Source organism: Abrus precatorius, unplaced genomic scaffold (genome assembly GCF_003935025.1).
Source record: "Abrus precatorius isolate BTA unplaced genomic scaffold, Abrus_2018 Scaffold6, whole genome shotgun sequence".
Lineage (NCBI taxonomy): Eukaryota > Viridiplantae > Streptophyta > Magnoliopsida > Fabales > Fabaceae > Abrus > Abrus precatorius.
The window spans coordinates 13371893-13391106 of NW_020874406.1; the positions used below are offsets into that span (position 1 = coordinate 13371893).

General features: G+C 28.3%; 1 protein-coding gene across 1 annotated transcript; it reads right to left on the reverse strand.

The window, feature by feature from the left end:
* Window positions 1-17397: 17397 nt before the first annotated feature.
* LOC113870210 lies at window positions 17398-19214 on the reverse strand. The gene is made up of 2 exons (XM_027506804.1): window positions 18887-19214; window positions 17398-17495 (listed from the first exon to the last, which is right to left on the reverse strand). Exons 1-2 carry the CDS (start codon window positions 19212-19214, stop codon window positions 17398-17400), a joined length of 426 nt encoding a protein of 141 aa, XP_027362605.1.

The window sequence follows — 19214 nt, forward strand, 5'->3', positions numbered from 1 at the left end:
TTTCAAATAATGGTATTCCCTTGCCTATTTTTACGTATCAATTTTGGATCTTCTACTGCAGCATTTTTGGTCTAGTAACATCCATGTAACTAGACCAAATATTGAGAGAGAATGGAGTGTAAGGTCAGGATTTTAGCCGTAAAAGGAAAATGTTGAAGAGGCATGACAGGATTTAAGCTCGTTGCAAGACATATACATGCAACCCAAAACAATATGTGGGAATTTGGGAGAAAAAATTATATTTATTATTAAGAAACATATTGTTCAATGTCTTTTAGAGTATGACAACTTTTTATTCCAGTTAAAAATTTCAATTTATTTCAAATATCTTTTTTATCTTATAAGAATAATTAATAATTAAATAAACTTATACCTTTTTTGAAGTTAAAAATATTAGTATTTGGTAATCCGATAAAAGGAGATAGAATAGTTTTTTATTTTGTTTTTCTTATTTAAACCCTTTTAATTGAACTAAAACGTTTGACTTTTTTTCCTTGCTTTATATCAAGTCCTGTTTTAGTTTTAAAATACATTAAACATAACAACACATTTATATGTTATATTTCTGCCTATCTTTACCCCCTTTTAAACAACTCATTTGAAATCAAGATAACTTTCAGTACTTTGGGAAATGACACTTCCATTTTTCAAGCCACAGTATGAAGAAACTGTTTTTTTTTTTTTTTTGGGTCACCATATCTACACACCCAGCATCTGCGAGCTTAATTATGTCGTAGTAAACCAGTAAAAGACTAAACAGATGACGGTTTTTATTTGAAAAAAAATACAATTTCTTCGCAATATTCTAAAAGGAATGGGTTTCTCTAGCCTCGTCCAAGAAAGTCCTTCGGAAGCCCTGCTACAAACTACACTTAATATCTGAAGTAATTATTTATTTATCCAAACAAGACCGAAAAAGATATGCTAACTCAGCGGACAAACCACAAGCCTTTTCTTCCTCTGTTATATATGATATATGTCACTCTAGTTCGACCATTATCAGAAAGATGCGTGCATGTGGTACTAAAATTAAACCACAAACTTGGTTAAGTATCTTTGACCCGGACAAGATATATATGAACTTGTTAATACTGACACGAACCATAAAGCAGGTTGTTTCGTCCACATATTCCTAGGTAGTTGATTCTAGATTACTCCATTCTCGGATCATGTTGATATGTGACTGTAACATTGGTTGAACTAAGCATTCGAATACGTTTTATCTTGGTATATCCACAGTTATATAGTGCCTTCTAACCTTTTACTTATAGATTAATGACATATCCCAAACAATTCATTTAGAAAGGGGAAAAAACAAAGCTACAAGATTGATAACAAAGCTAACACCTGACCTCGGGGATCTATATGCGACTCTTAAATATTATATTTATGATTTTATTTATTTTAATATTTAAGATTGATTTTAAGCATTTAAGAATACTACATTACTATTGAAAAAAAATTATTATATTAAAAATATAACAGTGTAATAATTATTTTTCAGATCGCGTCCGTTGCCAACATAGATTAATGTTTTGCTTTTGATTTGAATGTTTTCTGGTTTTTGCGGAAACGGCAAGAATTCTTTGCCCCATTTTGTAAAATGGAAATGTTAGAACGAGGGTGCCTATAAAAATGTTTCAAGTGTTAGCCAAATTATTATTATTATTATCGTATTTTATTTTTTTATTTTTTATTTTATTTTCTTTTAATGTTATAAAAAATTCATAAACAAATTTTTTTTTATATAAACAAATAAATATTAAAATATACGATTCCTCTGTTTATGATTTCCTTTTTAACCTCTTTCATTGGATTAAAAGTAATTTGAGTTACTCATATTCAATTTATTACAATAAAAGAAATCATTTGACATTATTGAAATAGCTATCAAATAGTAGGAAAGAAGAAATATATAAGAAAAAATATGATATATAATTTAATAAAAATAAATATAAAAATATAATCGTTGTACAAGATAATTAAATTAAAAAAGTTACTGTATTTTAGTCATTGGAAGCAAGCTACTCATCCGAAGTGCTACGTGTCCGAAACCGTATTCAAATACTGCGTTGACTTGCAACGTAAGAAAGATATTTGCTTGCACAAGTATCGGTGATTTTCAGTGAACCACATCCATACAACTTACCCGTAAGGAAGAAGGTAAATTAAAAGGACGGCAAAACTTCAGTCGATGATGATGATGGTGATGATACCTGCTAAGCAATATTCATACTTCCCACACGTAGAAGTTCCAGATTTCGAGTGGATAAGTACCCAGTTTTCTAGGATGAAAATTAATTTGTTGGATTAAATTATAAGAAATAATTATTGTACGTACATTCAGAACTTCTATTGCTACAGGAATTAATCTAATAATCAATTTAGCGCTGAATATGTAAGAACAGCTCATGCTTTAAAAAAAAATTGCTTAAATTTTAAGTCCTTGACGAATAATTTTAACGTAACTTTTAAAATTTTGTCACTTGTGTTCGAAAATTATTTAGGCTCAACTGTGCTTTTGATTTCTAAATTATTCTATTTGTTCGATTTTAGTTTTTAATTTTCAATTGTATAATTTTAATTTGATATTTATTAATTTAACAGATTTTATTTTTATTAAATTATCATTCAATTTTTAACGGGAATCTTTTAATCTTTTTTTAAGTCGGTGTCTGCCGTTGTGAACAGAGCTTCGTCATTGCCCCTACTACATCCTCTCTCGTGCTAATGATGAAGAGCTTCTCCTACTACAGCAGAAAATAAACAAGTTTCAGTTAACTAGAAAAACTTATCTACGAGTATGGTATAATTCACAACATCATGATTAATACTTTGTCCACCATTTCTCTTGTTCTCCTAAAATCCTCCCCCAAAACCTCCTCTTCCACATAGCCATAAGCCCAAGCACTGTACAAAACAACATCCAAACCCAACCATTCCTTCTTCATCCATTCAACCAAATTACACATTTCGTCAACCTTTTCCAATTTACGAAGAGCACTTCAAGGGTCGCGCAAGTCATCACATTGAGCCATAATAAGCTAGATTAACCATCAACATTCTTGAAAAACCTCAAAGCAAGTTTCGATTTTCCAATTTTGTAAAACCCAAAAAATCATCGAAAGAGTACCATCCTTAGTCATCAACTTCAACACCTCAATGACCTTACCTACCAGACTCTCTGAGCCTACGTTGCATGGATACGGATACATACCGGTATCACAGGTACAAGTACGAATATGAAGATGCACTAATTTTTTAAAAATTAGGATATAGATATGTCTATATATAATATAAATAAATAAATAAATACAATTTAATATAAATATAATTAAATAATATAAAAATATGTAAGAATCTATTCAAAATGATATAATAAAGTGAATCACATTGTTCAATAAAATTTTTTTTAATAAAAATATAAATTTATAAACTATTCTACAATCAATAATAAAACGACTAAATATTTATACTCTAATAGTGTTAATTTCATTATTTTCTTTTCCATCATCAATAAAATGTATTATCTTTAAATCTAGTTCATCAAGAAAAAGAGTAATAACTTTAAGAAAACTAGCTCCTACAAATGGATTTTACTTATCACGGCCAATATCTCACATTTTAGTCTCACATTTATAATAATTTTTATTCTTTCTTAAGAGCAATTGAATATTTGTATATATAAAAACTAAATCTTCAACTCCCTTAGGGTTGAGCCTATTTCTTTTCATGGAATGAATAAAAGAATAGGTACTTCTATTTCACTCACAACAAGAAGAAGAGGATGGTTGTGAAAGAACTTTTAAGGCAATGGTTTGAAGCTTAAGAAGTGCAGCATCATACATGACCTACCATTCTTTTAGCTTCAAGTTCCGCATTAAATTGACCAATCTCTTCTCTATCACTTGAGAATTTAACAAACTCCTGGGTTGCCTCTAATCTTTCCCTTGGATACAAAAAGTAGCTTCTCAAACATTTATTTCTCTTTATACAAATCTCATTGTCCCTGCGTGGAGGTACTCGATTTGGCGTTTCATCAAGCCATTGCCTATAATAATACATATTAATAACTTAAAGTTAGTTCACTATAACCCAACAAGTAAAATAAATTGAAACTTGTAAATTAATTAACTTTACCTAGGATTTAGTGAATGAGTCAAGCAATGAAGTGGTGTGTTACTTTTAGTCTACCTATCAATCAAAATGTTATACACCAATTCATAAAAGGATGAACGTTCATTTAACTCCTTGTCCTTATGTTGATATATTGCATATTTCACTTGCTCGATCATGGCATCTCATTTTTTATAAACCAAATGAAGAGTTGGTTCATCGGTATCACAAGAATAAAGCATATCATATATAGGGTTCGTGAAGCTTAAGATATAATCAATCTTATCCCAAAAACTGTCATTTAGAATTATTTCTTTCACAAAGGTAGCTCTTGAGACATCATCTTCTTTATAATGAGACCCTTTATATTCTAATTAATTTAATCCCGGTATTGGTATCCAAATATTTGTCAACCACTCATAATTAGTTCTATTAACATCCAATGATTATGCAATGTCAATATTCTTTTCCCTGAACAAACACTCTCAATGATCATGCAAGGTAATTGGTTGAGAAAGTATGAAGATCCTATAACTTTGTTAATTCAATAACGGCTGAAAGAAAGGAATTAAGTGTGATTAAACTAACCCCTTATCTCATTTTATCATATAGTTTCGTTAATTACACGTGGTATGATCATCTACAATACAACTACCTATGGAGTGCTAAAGTTAAAAGATGAAGAGAGTTCTCGTTCTCTGAATAGGCGTTCAATCACTTGCTTGGACTCTAAGAGAAAGCTTGTTGTTCTTGCCAATGGTCTTCAATGACTCTCAAAGATGAGTTTGGCTAGAACTAAGAAGGGGAAGAAGGTGTGTGAGAAGTGGAAATGTCTCCAGTGTGGAGCATAAGACCTCTTTATATAGTTTGTGTCCTGAGTTTCTAATCGGTTGAGCTTTATCTTTTTAAATCAGTTTTATCCACAATCAGAATCGCCCCAAATATTCATATCTAAGTTTAAATTTTAAATTCAAAATTCAAACTCAACTTCACATAATACTGTTAAGGACTAAAAATATATAATTTTTATCCAGAATATCTCCATAATGCATAATAACAACTTCTAGCTAAACTGCAACAATTAATAACATAATTAATGTAAATATATATGAAGTAGGGTTTAAGTGTATAAATATAAGTCATAAAATATATCAAAATATGAACTTATCAGTAGGTAAAAGCACTTGCTAGGTTTAGTTTTCTCAACAACCATTCTCTCAACTTGTTTCATTACTTCAATACATTCGTTTGACACTTTTGTACAAATTGCTACACCGCGTCCCTTTTCCCTCAACAAATGATTCTTAACTCTAGAGTCATAACTATTGTAAATTGCATTGCAATAATTGCATTTCCATCTAGCATTCCCTCCTTTATCTTTTTTACTTTGTACAATTGTCGCATAGGCCCAAAGAGGACAATGACCCTCAACACTTCCAGAAGCAAATTTACTACTATTGGATATGGAAGGATTGGAAGAGACATTTGCAAACCCACTACTTTGACAAATCAACCTAACCATTCAATCACACAATAAGCATCCAAAGGTAAATTTAATAAGAAAAATTGCATAAAACTTTTTACCAAACCAAATGCCTTAAAAAAATTATGATTAATAAGTTAAATTTAATAATAAGAAAACTGCATGATAACGTGAATAGAAGAGTTCATGGTAAAATAAATAAATAAATAAATAATGTAAAGGTAAAAAAGACAAAAGATTGCAACAATATTCAATAGTATCATTAATGGGAAGGGAAACAAGACAACTTATGGTAGAAGTAACAATATTTGTTTTATAAATATTTCAGATAAAGATGTTCAAATCTCTCTCTCTTTCTCTCTCTCTCTCTCTCTCTCTATATATATATATATATATTGCAGATGGGTGTGAAATACAACATGACAAGGGATGAGTTAGTAAAAGAATTGACACAGAATCTTATGAAATTATTTTGGCATGGGATGTGCATAGACCCAGCTGAAATTGCCCAAACTTTATGCATATTTAACTTTTGATGATTGATATTGATGTTTTTACCGAGGAGGGTAGGAGGTAGTCGTGAGTCATGATGGAATGGTATAATATCACTAAGCCTAGCTTGTATGCGATTAGGAAGATTAGCCGTAATTTGAGCAGTACCACGGGAGCCAACAGGAGAAACAAAATCAAATGAGAGAATGATGAAGACGAGTACTCTCCCAACACCTAGAAGCAAGAAAAATACCGTGATGGGTACTAGAATAAACAGGTTCAGATTGGGAGAGAAAGAACTGAGCTGCCCTTGGGTGAAGATCTCTACTAGCACTGCAGTTTTCTCAAGTAAGGGCTTGAGCTTTAGGGCACAAAATGAACGAAGGGGAAACTGAAAAATAGAGTATTAAAACTTGAATTTTTTTTAAATAACCAAAAAACGACATCGTTTTAATGTATATGTGTACCGGAAATGTACCTAAGAAGTACCCAATATGTACCTTTTAAAAAATATATATATATTTTGGTACATACCCAATGAGTACCAGTATCAGATACATACCCACTACCAATATGCTCACCGATTTTGCGTACCCATGCTTCGGAGCTTTGAGCTCAATTTGTGAACAATGGAACAAAAAATGAAGAAGACGGTCACACCATGGTCCTTTATGCAACGTTGCAAATGCAAAACTGCGAGTGCTTTTTTTGAGTCTTGGTGCTTCACACGGAGACCTTGGATGAGAGAGTCTCACGTGAAAGAATAGGTGATGTGCCTGAGGAGTGTTAATAAATTGCTATTTGCTATGCTTATTAGAATTGATCATATTTGAGGAATGATCACGTGAGAATTGAACGTGTTTTGTGATCAATATAAATAAAAAATTATTCACAAGTGATACACTAGATTTTTCTTTATAAATCATATTTTTAAGTCACAACGCTTAATAAGGCAATTTATATAGCAAATTTATGTGATTATATGACTGTGAACTAATCAAATATATAAAGTATTAACTCTAATTTTTTTTTATCATGAGTTTTTAGGTTAAGATATACAATTTAATCCATACTAATAAATTTTAGATATCCAAGTCTAAATTAATATATTATTTAAATTAATTATTTAGTTTATTTATATATTTATTTGGAGAGTAAGTGTACTCGTTAAAAAGTAATAAAATTTTTTAAGATGAGTCCCAAAATTATCATTACACAAAGATTAGTTTCTAATTATTAAGAATTTCTTTATCTAATTGTTTGAACTTAACAAATGTGAAATCAAACATTAGAATTCAAGATTTAAAACAATTATCATTAAATCTCAAAGCATTAATGACCTAATTCTCTTGAAATTGCATCAAAAAAATGTCCATAAGTCCTTTAAATTTTCACACATGTTCATCTATAACAATTAATGGAGTAATTAATGTAAAAATTCATTCAAATCAATAATAAGTGCATATGAACATGCTAGAAAAGTATGTCAAAATAAGGATTTATCAACACTTCATCTAGATCATGAATTAACTTGCTTTTATTAAAATTAAAATAACAATTGATTACAATTTGTCAATAATTATTAAATAGAGTTGATTGGGACATTTATTGGTGTTGAATTGAGAACTTCTCATGCTATTTGTCTTTGAGAGATAAGATCATACAACTTATATGTCTTTGACTCCTCACTAAGTCCAAGAGAAATGCAACTTAGACTATTGTCATAAAGTTTTTTTCTTTTGCAATCAAGAATATGAACATGAGACACAGATCCAAAGACTTTGAAGTAAGCAACTAATGGTTTGAATCTCCTCCAAGCTTTTTCTGAGATTTTGTTCTTCTCTGCAAGTGTTGGACTCCATTTAAAAATGTGAAATATTATAGCTTTAAGCCAAAATATTTTTAGCATTTTTTGACCCAAGGGCATACTCTAAATTATATTCATGATAGTTTGATTCTTTCCTTCTCTTACACATTTTGTTGAGTCATGTAAGGAGTTGTCTTTGGATATCATTTTCACTGCAAATATTAGTGAGTTCAAGTGATGTGAACTCACCTCACGATCAATACGAAAAGTGACTAAACCAATTCCTTTCTCAACTTGATTCTTATATGTATTTTTAAAGGTGATAAGAGTTTCTAATATTTCAACCAAAAAATAAATCTATATTTTTTTTTTTTACTAAAATCATCAATAACATTGATAATGTATCTTTTATTGTCACTGGATATAGGACTGATGGGTCCACAAATATTAATAAGTATCAACTCTAGAATTTTAGTGGCTCTCCAAATGGATGAATGTGGAAATGGATTCCTCTGTTGCTTTATCGTAAGATAGTCTACACATCTTTTTTATTGAAGTGTATTCAAACCATTGAAGCTCAAATGATCATATCTACATTGTCAAAGTCAAACTAGATTGTGCAAGACAGTGTTAAAACATGTTTTCTCGTTTTGCTATATTGTTGTAGAAAACTTGAATACCCTATTTGAAGACATTGCACTCTTCAAAATTAATCCTTTTAATTTTCTGGATGATAAATCTTACACACTCCTTGTTGTATAAGGATTTCAAACCCTTTCTCAACTAACTGCCAATGCTCAAACAAGTTGTTTCTTAATCCAAGAATATAAAATACACTAATAAGAATATATGCAATATCATTTATGAGCATTCAAACAGTATATTTGCCCAACACGTTCATGCTTGAATAATCTCCCAATATCACCTTTGGTCTGAACCTTTTGTCAAGATCAATGAAGGACTTTTGGTTGTCATACATATGATTGTTGTATCTAGAGTTGATAGACGATGCCGAGTCACTATCAAAACAACTAAGTTTTCTAAAAGTTTTATAGTATAAAGCCAAACTTAGGTCGATTCACAGAAATACATTTTCAGTCAGATTCGATTTTAGGTTTTGTTTTAAAGAATGCAAATAAGATTTTTTGGAGTTTTGAAAATTGTAAATTAATTAAATTAAATTACGAATAGAATTAAAGTGAGTAAAAATGAATTAAGAAACATCAATCCACAGAATACCAATTGCATATAACTCTGACTATCACAGTATCTAAAGATTTAAATCCGCATTTAAACAATCACCCAATTTAATTATTAATTCTATCGAATATCCTAATTGAATAGAGTTAAGAATTAAATCAAATAATTATTTAACCTAATTCGCATTAATTACCAAATCAGAGCATCAATCGAGTCCTAATTTGAATTATAACAACAGAAAAGTCAATTACGATCGCAATACATAATTCTAAGATTAGAGAGAAAAGAGAACAAACTCGGAGCAATTTAGCATAGAACTCAAGTCGAAATTACAACGTTTGGATTTCACGGATTGAACGAGAAATTTAGCCTTCCATCGGAATGCTTACCCTTCGTAAGAATGAGAAAAGAAAAAGACAGTTCGAGAGAAAGTAAAAACAAAGATTCTTATTTCAACTAAGTCTCAAAATCTCAAAATGTTTAATCACTTCCCATTCAGAACCTTATTAGTCTATTTATAAGTTCTAATTAAGGTAAATTAAGTGGCCAAAATACAAGCATCAATAATATCTAAAAGCACAAATACAATTATTAAATAATAAGGTTCCAAATGCAACCCCTCACAATATTCAACAAATCTACCTCAACTTTAAAAAATCACAAAAAAATCAAAAACAACTCCAAATCCAGTATCTATATATGCATTTTGAAGCCTTGGATGTGTAGAATTTAATGCAACTAGAATCAGTCAAAAATAATATCTGTAGAAAAAGTTATGGCCAAAAGAGTAGTCATATGTTAAAATAACCGAAAAAAACAAAATTAAAACATTTATTTGTAACAAGCTCAATTTATTTAAATAACTAGAAAATGATAAAAACTCTAAAAATAAAGCATATGAAAAGTGTTTATTAATCAAAATAAAACTATAAATATTAACTTAAAATATATCACATCAAAAGTCTAGAAATCATGGTTCTTCTTTGCTAACTTCTTTGTCTTTCACATATGCCATCAACAACATTTCTTCACCATTAGAGAAATAATTTTCTGAATTAGATTCATTTGTTGGACATTCAAACTAAAAGTATTCAAGTTTATTGCAATGACAACATTCAATTGTAGATTTACTAAAATAGCATCGGCCTCCACCCCTTCTTCATCCAGACATACCACTGCGACCTCGTCCTCTTCCTTGTGAGGACTAAAGTAATGGTAACTTTCAAAGTCTGTTTTTCTACTATGGAGGGTTGCATTCATTGTTCATGTACCTTAATAGAACATACCATGTAGTTGAACCTTGGGGTCATGGATCTAAGAATTTTTTCAATGATGTCAATGTCATCTATTTTTGTATTATTAACTCAGAGTCTATTGATTATGACAAGAGTACATGAAAAATAATCATTTAAGATTTAGGGTTTAAGGTCATGCTAAGCATCTCAAACTCTTAACATCATATACTTTTTGTTCAATGAGTCTCATATACTTTTAGTTCTTTCCTTATTTAAAATCGTTGCTAAAATTAATTTATCAGTAGTTTGAAATAGATAATTTTTTGTTTTCATATCTTTCAATCATGTATCATTCATAGCTTTTTGTTGTGATTCAGTGAGTGAAACTCCTTCTACTATTATAGGTATCTTATTTTTAATTAGACTTCAATATTTCTTTTGATTACAAGAAATTCTCCATGTGTATATTGTAGTGTCCATTAAACTTTAAAAGTGTCATATACACAAAGTCATTATTAGTAGCTATATTATTATCACTGTTGTATGCAAAATTAAAATTTTTAAAAAAAACTCTATGATTTAGAAAGTTGTAGTTTTACATTTAAATCTTCGAAGATAGAAATTATTAAAAATAAATTAGCTGCTTCAAAGACTAATTAAGATTTATTTAAAATTTTAATAGTTTAACAGAAAGATCTATGATTTAGAAAGTAAAAAAGAGAGATACAATGAAGAAAGGAAAATTCAATAAAAGTAAAGTTGAATATATATATATATATATATATATATATATAGGGATAAAATCCATTAACACTAGGTATAAGTCTAAATCCTAAACTCTAAAAAATTTACACCAAATTCTAATAGTACAAATCAAATAATTTAACAGTTAAAAAGTTACCTCTTTCTATTATTTTTATTTTACATACTTTTCAAGTAACTTAGATTATTTTATTTGTACGGTTAAAATTTTAGACTTACACATAATATATATATATATATATATAATAGTATGGTCAAATTTTCAAAGCAAAAATTTAATTATAATTTAGAGAAAAATACATATATTTCTCACTTTCTCCAATTGCTATATCTACTTAACAGTTATTATAGCACCATGAAAAAAAAAAATTTGTATTATTCAACAGGTGTTACAAAGTTTTGAATGTGTGCAAAAGGTCATACATTGCTTTAACAATATTTTATTGAAGAACACATTTTATTTTGCTATTTAATATGTATTATTACATATATGACTAAGTTACAATATAAAAAATTTATTTTAAAATTTTAAAAAATGTTCCTTTATAAATTTTATTTTATTTTAAATTATGACTCACTTTAAAAATAATAAATTTTATTTTTATTCTTATTTTTAATATTTAATTTATACTATGTAAATAAGAGAGAGTTTAACTAAAATAAAAATTTATTTAGCTACACAAATAAATAATTTTAAAAAAATCGAGTGTTTCTCTATGATCTTAATTTTTTATAAAACATTATATGACAGTTTTTTTTAAAGAAAAATTCAGTATTTAAACCTTCTAACCTTAATTTTTTTATTATATTTTATTATTTAACTTTTTAAAAATTTATTTAATCTTGTCTCACTTTGTTTAGTATTTATTGATTATATGACGATAAAAACTATCATAATAAATAAAAAATAATTTATGATAGTGAAAAATCGTTACAATTAATCAAAAAGATCAAATTAAAATTAAACAAAAAATAAAATCAAAATAAAATTAAAAGACTAAATTATTATTTTAATTAATTTATCTTAGTTTAAAATAAATTAAGTACATCATAACTATCAATTAATGAAGTCTTCAGCTTTACTTATTTTTGCCCAATATAATCCAACATGTTTAACTTCTCAGTCATTTTAGTTGAACATATTATGATTATTTAAGAGTCTTTAATTTCTCACTTTTTCTTTTCGATCTTTAAATTAAAGAGTCATATCTAATACTTTAATAAGAAAATATCAATTCTTCTTTTAAAAATCAGCATAATACTACTAGTGAGAGAATAATGATTAAATTTACTATTTTGTAAAAAAGTATCATATATATATATATATATATATATATATATATATAATGATTCAAGTATACATTAAAAAGTAATTATATATCAATTTGAGAAAGTAATTACGCAATCTGAGTGTAATGCAGTCGTCACTGGGACAAACATTACGCAAAATACATTCTGATCACATGGACTAATTGTCATTAGAGAATGAAGACCGACAAGACTTAAAACAAAAAATTAATTTTCAGTGCTATTAGCTTTTTCAGGGACTGATGCAATCTCGCCAGAGTGCAAAGCACGATTGAGAAGGGTTTTCATTATTTTCAACACATTGGAAGAGTAGACAGCATTAGATTGTCCAAAATTTCAACAGCATAATCTTTGATGTGATGATGAGGGCAGCTATTCCAAGACATGTATTCGTGACCCTAAGAAGGCTGCGTAGTTTGTTTAGGAATATTTGAGACGACGATATACTACTGTTTGGTGGGAAATTTTAAAGCACAAGATAAAAGTATGCATTAAATGTAAACTCATATCAAAGAATGTAACGAGCGAGGTACTGATATTAATTGACGTCATATATATATATATATATATTCCGGAAAAAAAATTGTTTGGAATTAGGATAAAATTTGTTATATATTTTATAGATGATTGTTTTGGAGTGATACCTCCGATGGCAGTGTAATTGTTTTGAGATAGAAGTTCAGAGTGGCCATAACTATGTAGAAGGATTATCAATCGTAGGTGATGTTTATGTGAAAAAAACAAAAATTTCCACGCTTAAATCAGAGATAATTTTGGCAAAAAAATAATACGAATGAGATAAGATAATTTTAAGGGTTATACATTATTTTAAAGGCATGTCTAGTTTAGAAGTTTTTACTAATATAATATATAAAAAAATATAATTACGTGAAATTTATAGAATTAGACCCAATTATGTAGTGTAATTGGATACCCAGAATTTGGTCCTGAACTACCGAATTCTGGAAGTTTGATTTTTTATTTTTTCAAATTTTTTTAATATTTTTATATAATTAAATAAATTTTATTATTTAAATTATATTTATATATTTATATTCTATTATGTAAAAATAAATAAAAATAAAAATAATATTTATTTTACATGTTTATTAAAAAAAATTTACATAATTATGATAATAAATAATATTTTTAAAAACTAATTAAAATATTTAAATAATAAGTATATTATTTTAGATAATAATGTTAATGCTTAAAATTTTTATATTTAAAGAATATAAATTATATTTTTAAAAATTAAATAAAAATATTAAATATTATTCTGTTTATTTATTTATTTAAATATGTAATTTTGACTTAATATTTTTAAATATTAGTATGATAAAATAAAATTTTGAATTAAAATTTTATTTTAATTAAATTAGTTTTTTTAAATGACATTACAGCAGGATGATGAAGAAGATTCCCTCCCACTTTCAAATATTCTACCATCACAACCATTACCATTATACAACTCACCTCCACATTTTCTAGACTTTTCCAGTCAAATACAAAAACATGACTCTGAGTTTAGTTATGTACTTGAATGTGAAATGGTAGTGTATCCGCTTGGAACACTATTTGTTGGCCAACGCTTCCTAACAAAAGAACAAGTGCAAGACACTATAAATAGATTTCACATTATCAATCATTGCACTTACGACGTGAAGATGTCAAGCACAATTAGGCTTGTCGTGGAATACGTTCATAACGACTGTTCCTAGAGATGTCGCGTAATATTGCGCACCAAAGAGCAACACTGGAAAATAATGAAGCTTGACGGGTGTCACACATGTGCTTCCCCACTCATTTCATAGGATCATAATAACTTGGGATCACAAATGATTTCTCATGGGATTCGTGAAATGATACAGACTGATCCATCCACACCCATCACAACCATCTTAGCCCACATAAAGTCCACAATGGATTACGCAATCAGCTATAGAAAGGGATGGTCAGGGAAACAACATGCCATTGAAAATATCTTCGAAAATTGAGAGGAGTCATACCATAAGTTACCAAGACAGTTGCTTGCAATGCAACTGTATATTCCGAGCTTCATCTGGAAATTGAGTACACAATCGGCATACAAGGGTGGCTTGCTTGACAAGGGGAATGTGTTCTTCAAGAGGTTGTTTTGGACCTTCAAGCCATGCATTGATAGTTTTACCTTCTGCAAACCAATTGTTCAAGTGGATGGAACATTTTTGTATGACAAATACAAAGGGACTTTATTAGTGGCAGTTGCGCAAGACGGCTGCAATAACATAATTCTCATTACCTTTACTGTGGTAAAAGGTGAAACTAGCGATGCATGGTTCTTTTTTTAAAAAAAACTTAAGGAGGTACGTAACCCCGCAAGAGGGGTTGTACCTCATTTCAAATCACCACGAAGCCATAAGAAGTGCATACATCAGAAATGGAAGTAGTTAGACAGAAAACAATTCTGTCCATGTCTATTGCATTACACACATTGCACAAAACTTCATGCGACGATTCAAAAACGCTGCACTGAAGAAAGATGTCCTCAATACGGGTAATTTTAATTTTTTACATACTTTATATTATCATTAATATTTTATACAATTGCTTAGCTAGTTACATTAATTTTATTTGTAATCTTATTTCCAGCATATGGGATAACTGAACCGAGATTCTTTTACTATTACAACATAGTAAAAGATAATAATCTTGAAGCTGCACAATGGTTGTACAACATCCCAAGGAAAAAATGGACACTGGCATGGGACAATGGACGACGCTGGGGACACATGATAACAAACCTAGCAGAGTCAATCAATTTGATCTTGAAGAAAATCAGAAAACTGCCAATTTGCTCCATGCTCCTAACAACATACACCTGTTGCAATAAGTTCTTCATTGATAGAAGCAGAGAAGTAGATGCAATGATTAATGCTGAACATATGTACTCGGAGGTTGCAACTAAAGCAATTCAAGATGCACAGTCAAAAGCAAACACTCATAGAGTCATCACCTTTGACAGAACAAGCATTAGATTTTTAGTCGAAGAAACGTAACATCCTACAGAAATTTGACCTGTAAGAAGATTTACAGTACAGTTAGATGAAATGTGGTGTGATTGTGGCAAGTTTCAAAAAGTTCACATTCCATGCTCGCATGTACTTGCTTCATGCTTATACACACACCACAACTTTGACATATACGTATCTCCCGTGTATACCTTACAACAAGTTTCTAAGGTATACGAGGGTCAGTTTGGAGAACTCAGACATGAAGACTATTGTCCAATTTACACAGGCCCAACTTTGTGTCCAAATCCAGAACTGAAAAGAACTTCAAATGGTCGACCCAAGTTTAATAGGATAAGGACAGAGATAGACATTAAAGAACAACAAAGTCAGCAAAAAAATTGTTCTTATTGTCACACTCCTGGTCACACAAGGAAGGCATGTCCAAACATTGTTTAAGCTACTACTTCCCGTCATTGATTTATGTTGTCGTTATTACTTTAAAATTTTCTTCATATAATTTTTAATTTTATGAATGTCATTGCAACTTATAAATTTTAGTATTAGTAATTTATATTAAATATATTATTATATATATATATATATATATATATATATATATCTACATAATATTATTTAATAATATTTATTAATATTAATAACATATTTTTTAAATAAATAATTATGTATAAATTTTAATAAAGATTAATATCTCAAATTAAATAAATAACCTTATTATTATTTAATACTTTTATTTATTTTATCAAAATATAAAATTAAATAAATTATTATTGTAATTTTTATCAAATACAAATTTAAAATTAATTCAATTATTATTGTAATTTTTTCAAATAATATTAAATAACTAAAAATATAATTTTAGAATATAATATTAATATCATTTTACAAAAATTAAAATTATATTAAATAATATAATAACAAAAATAAAAAATATTATTTATTATCATAATTATGTAAAAAAATTTAATAAACATGTAAAATAAATATTATTTTTATTTTTATTTATTTTCACATAATAAAATATAAATATATAAATATAATTTAAATAATAAAATTTATTTAATTATATAAAAATATTAAAAAAATTTGAAAAAAATCAAAAATTAAACTTTCAGAATTCGATGGCCAGGGACCGAATTCTAACTACCCAATTACTGCTACACTAATTGAGTCTAATTCTGTAAATTTATTCGGCACCAATATATTCACATAATTATATATTTTTTATATTATATTAGTAAAAACTTCGTCTAGTTTAAATAGAGACCCTATCCCAATAATGTCGTGTAAGCATGGGATTCTACCCAAGCTATGTTAGTTTGATATAAATCATAATGTTAAGGTTAAAGGAACCTTCTTAGATCGAAATAAAATTTAGTCTAGAGATGGTATAAAAATGAACCTTTATCTTAAATCGAGTCTTATATATAATATAATGATCTATAATAGGCTAAGAATATACAAATATTTGGATGAGATGGCCATATAATCTAAGGTAAACGTGTTTATGTTGGGGTTATATAGTCTATTTGTGGTGGTGTACCCGGACCAATGCTAAATTACGAATGTGTTAATTTATTTGCTTTATTTTTTTTATCAATAATTATAATTTTGACTTTTCACTCTAAAAAAAATTCTTGCTTTAGAGTAAAATATTATATATAAATGAGAAAATGGAGTAAATTGTAATAAAACAAAATTAATTATTGAAATTTGTGTATTAGCGAATATCGATTGACATTAAATGTAAAACTTAAACACTTATTATTACTTCAATAAATTTTCATAAAGAACGAGATTAATTAATTTAATTATTAAATTTTATATAATTTAAATATTTATAAATATATTATCTAAAATTTTGAAAAGTAAGAACTACGACTAATCAATGTAAAATTAATTTTATAAATACATTCAATGATGGAAAAGAATTATTAACTCCAATATACAGTGAGGGGTTTCTGAAGGGAAAACGCTGCCTTCCTAATTAAAGAGTACAGAGAAGCAGCACATAAGAAGTGCGAAGGAAAGCCCGGCCATAGCAACTCTGCAAGCACCTCCTTCATCGTCTCCTGGCATTGCTGCAAAAGGGAGAAAATGTAATATTATAATGGACAAAATTAGTAATTGGCTCATATAGGCAACTGCTTAGTTAAGATAGAGTGTAATTCTCTGGGCGCTCTGTAATTTGTACGCACGTAAAGAACTAGCCACATCAAATTAATTGAGTCAATTATTATTTTCCTCTTGGCAACCTGTGTATCATACAAATTTTTACTTATTATAAAAGCTGCATAAAATTACATGTATTTCTTTTTTACAAAAAATAACTTTTTACAAGTAAAAAATTCGGTAGCATAATAAAACTCTCTCTTATGATCAGATAGTTTTAATACATAAATTTAAAATCCGAAAATAATTGCGTATTATAAGTTGAATTTATTAACTATAACAATATTTTAAGATTAGTTTTAGAGGTTATTTATAAATGAAAAAGCTTAATTTTACATGTAATATTAAAAATAAATACTAATATATTAAAAATGGAATAAATGAGGAGTTTTTTTTTTAAACTATCAAGAATAAGAATGAAAGAAAATATCTAAAAGTTATAATATCAAACATTAGTTTAAGTAATGCTTGAAAAAATATTATAAGTTAGTAAGATAAGTTTATTTGCTATTTTTTTTATTTTAACAAGAAAAAATAAGCTATCTACATAAATTATAAATTAAAATAACAAATGAATACTCTAAAAAAATCATTGTCTTAAGATTTTTTTATTGTGTGACAAATTAGTTTTATTTTTTAAAAATAAAATGTGAGTTGACGAGACGCCGTACATACGTAATATAATGTGAACTTGTCCTATTATTTAAATAAATGCAAGTTCAAGTTACATCAATCCTAATATATATAAACTAGTGAAATGTATCACTTATAAGAATATGAATCTTAAAATAGGAGAAACGTTTTAAAAAATAAAATATAAAATTATAAATATTGATTCAAAAATCATAGGTAAGCTGAAAGGAACAAAATGAAAAATAAAAATGTTTTATGAAGGATTTAGTGAAAAAAAAAAACATACAAATATTTTATAGGGCAAACATTTAATCAAAAGCGAGGAAAAAAAAATAATATATATATATATATATATATAGGCTTCTCACCTGGGGGTTGCATCGTTGACGGAGGCAGAGCTGAGACTGAAAAAATGAGAGAAAATACTGTGAAATTCTAGGACCCAAATCAATTTTCAATGGATTCACAGCAAATACACAGAGAAACTGGTGAATTAGTTAAATGTCAGTAGCGCGATTTTATTTATCCCAGAACAATGAAGTAAGAAGTATTTGAAAAATGAAAGATGTCAGAACTTAGTTAGAAAGAAATCTAAAAAGAGTTGGAAATGTAATAAGGTGAGAACAATTGTGAAGGAAGCGAGTGATAAAATAAGAAGATGAAAGACCTTCTTTGCAGGTGGTGGTGATATTGAAGTTGACGCCGCATGAGTGGAGAAGTTGCACAGCCTGAGCGGTAGTGGTACCAAGACCTTCAAGAACACCGGGAGTTAATCCAAGTTCGCAGAAACATGTTTTCTGGGTTGCGTCTATTTCTTTGATTGGATTGCAGCATGTGTCCGGTGGGTTTGTGGAGTTCATATACTCGATGCATGGAGATAGCTCAACAGCACAAGGTGGAACATTTTGCCCATTTGCGAAGCTAATTACAGCGATGCCCATCATTAAGAAGATCAAATCCATCATTAACGGCATTGAAATGCTACACCGATCCAT

Excerpts from the sequence above, each read along its gene's own strand:
- LOC113870210 (XM_027506804.1), bottom strand. The coding sequence starts at position 19,214 with ATGGATCGGTGTAGCATTTCAATGCCGTTAATGATGGATTTGATCTTC. Across the intron at positions 17,496-18,886 it reads CACCACCACCTGCAAAGAAG|CAATGCCAGGAGACGATGAA; the intron begins GTCTTTCATCTT and ends TCCCTTTTGCAG.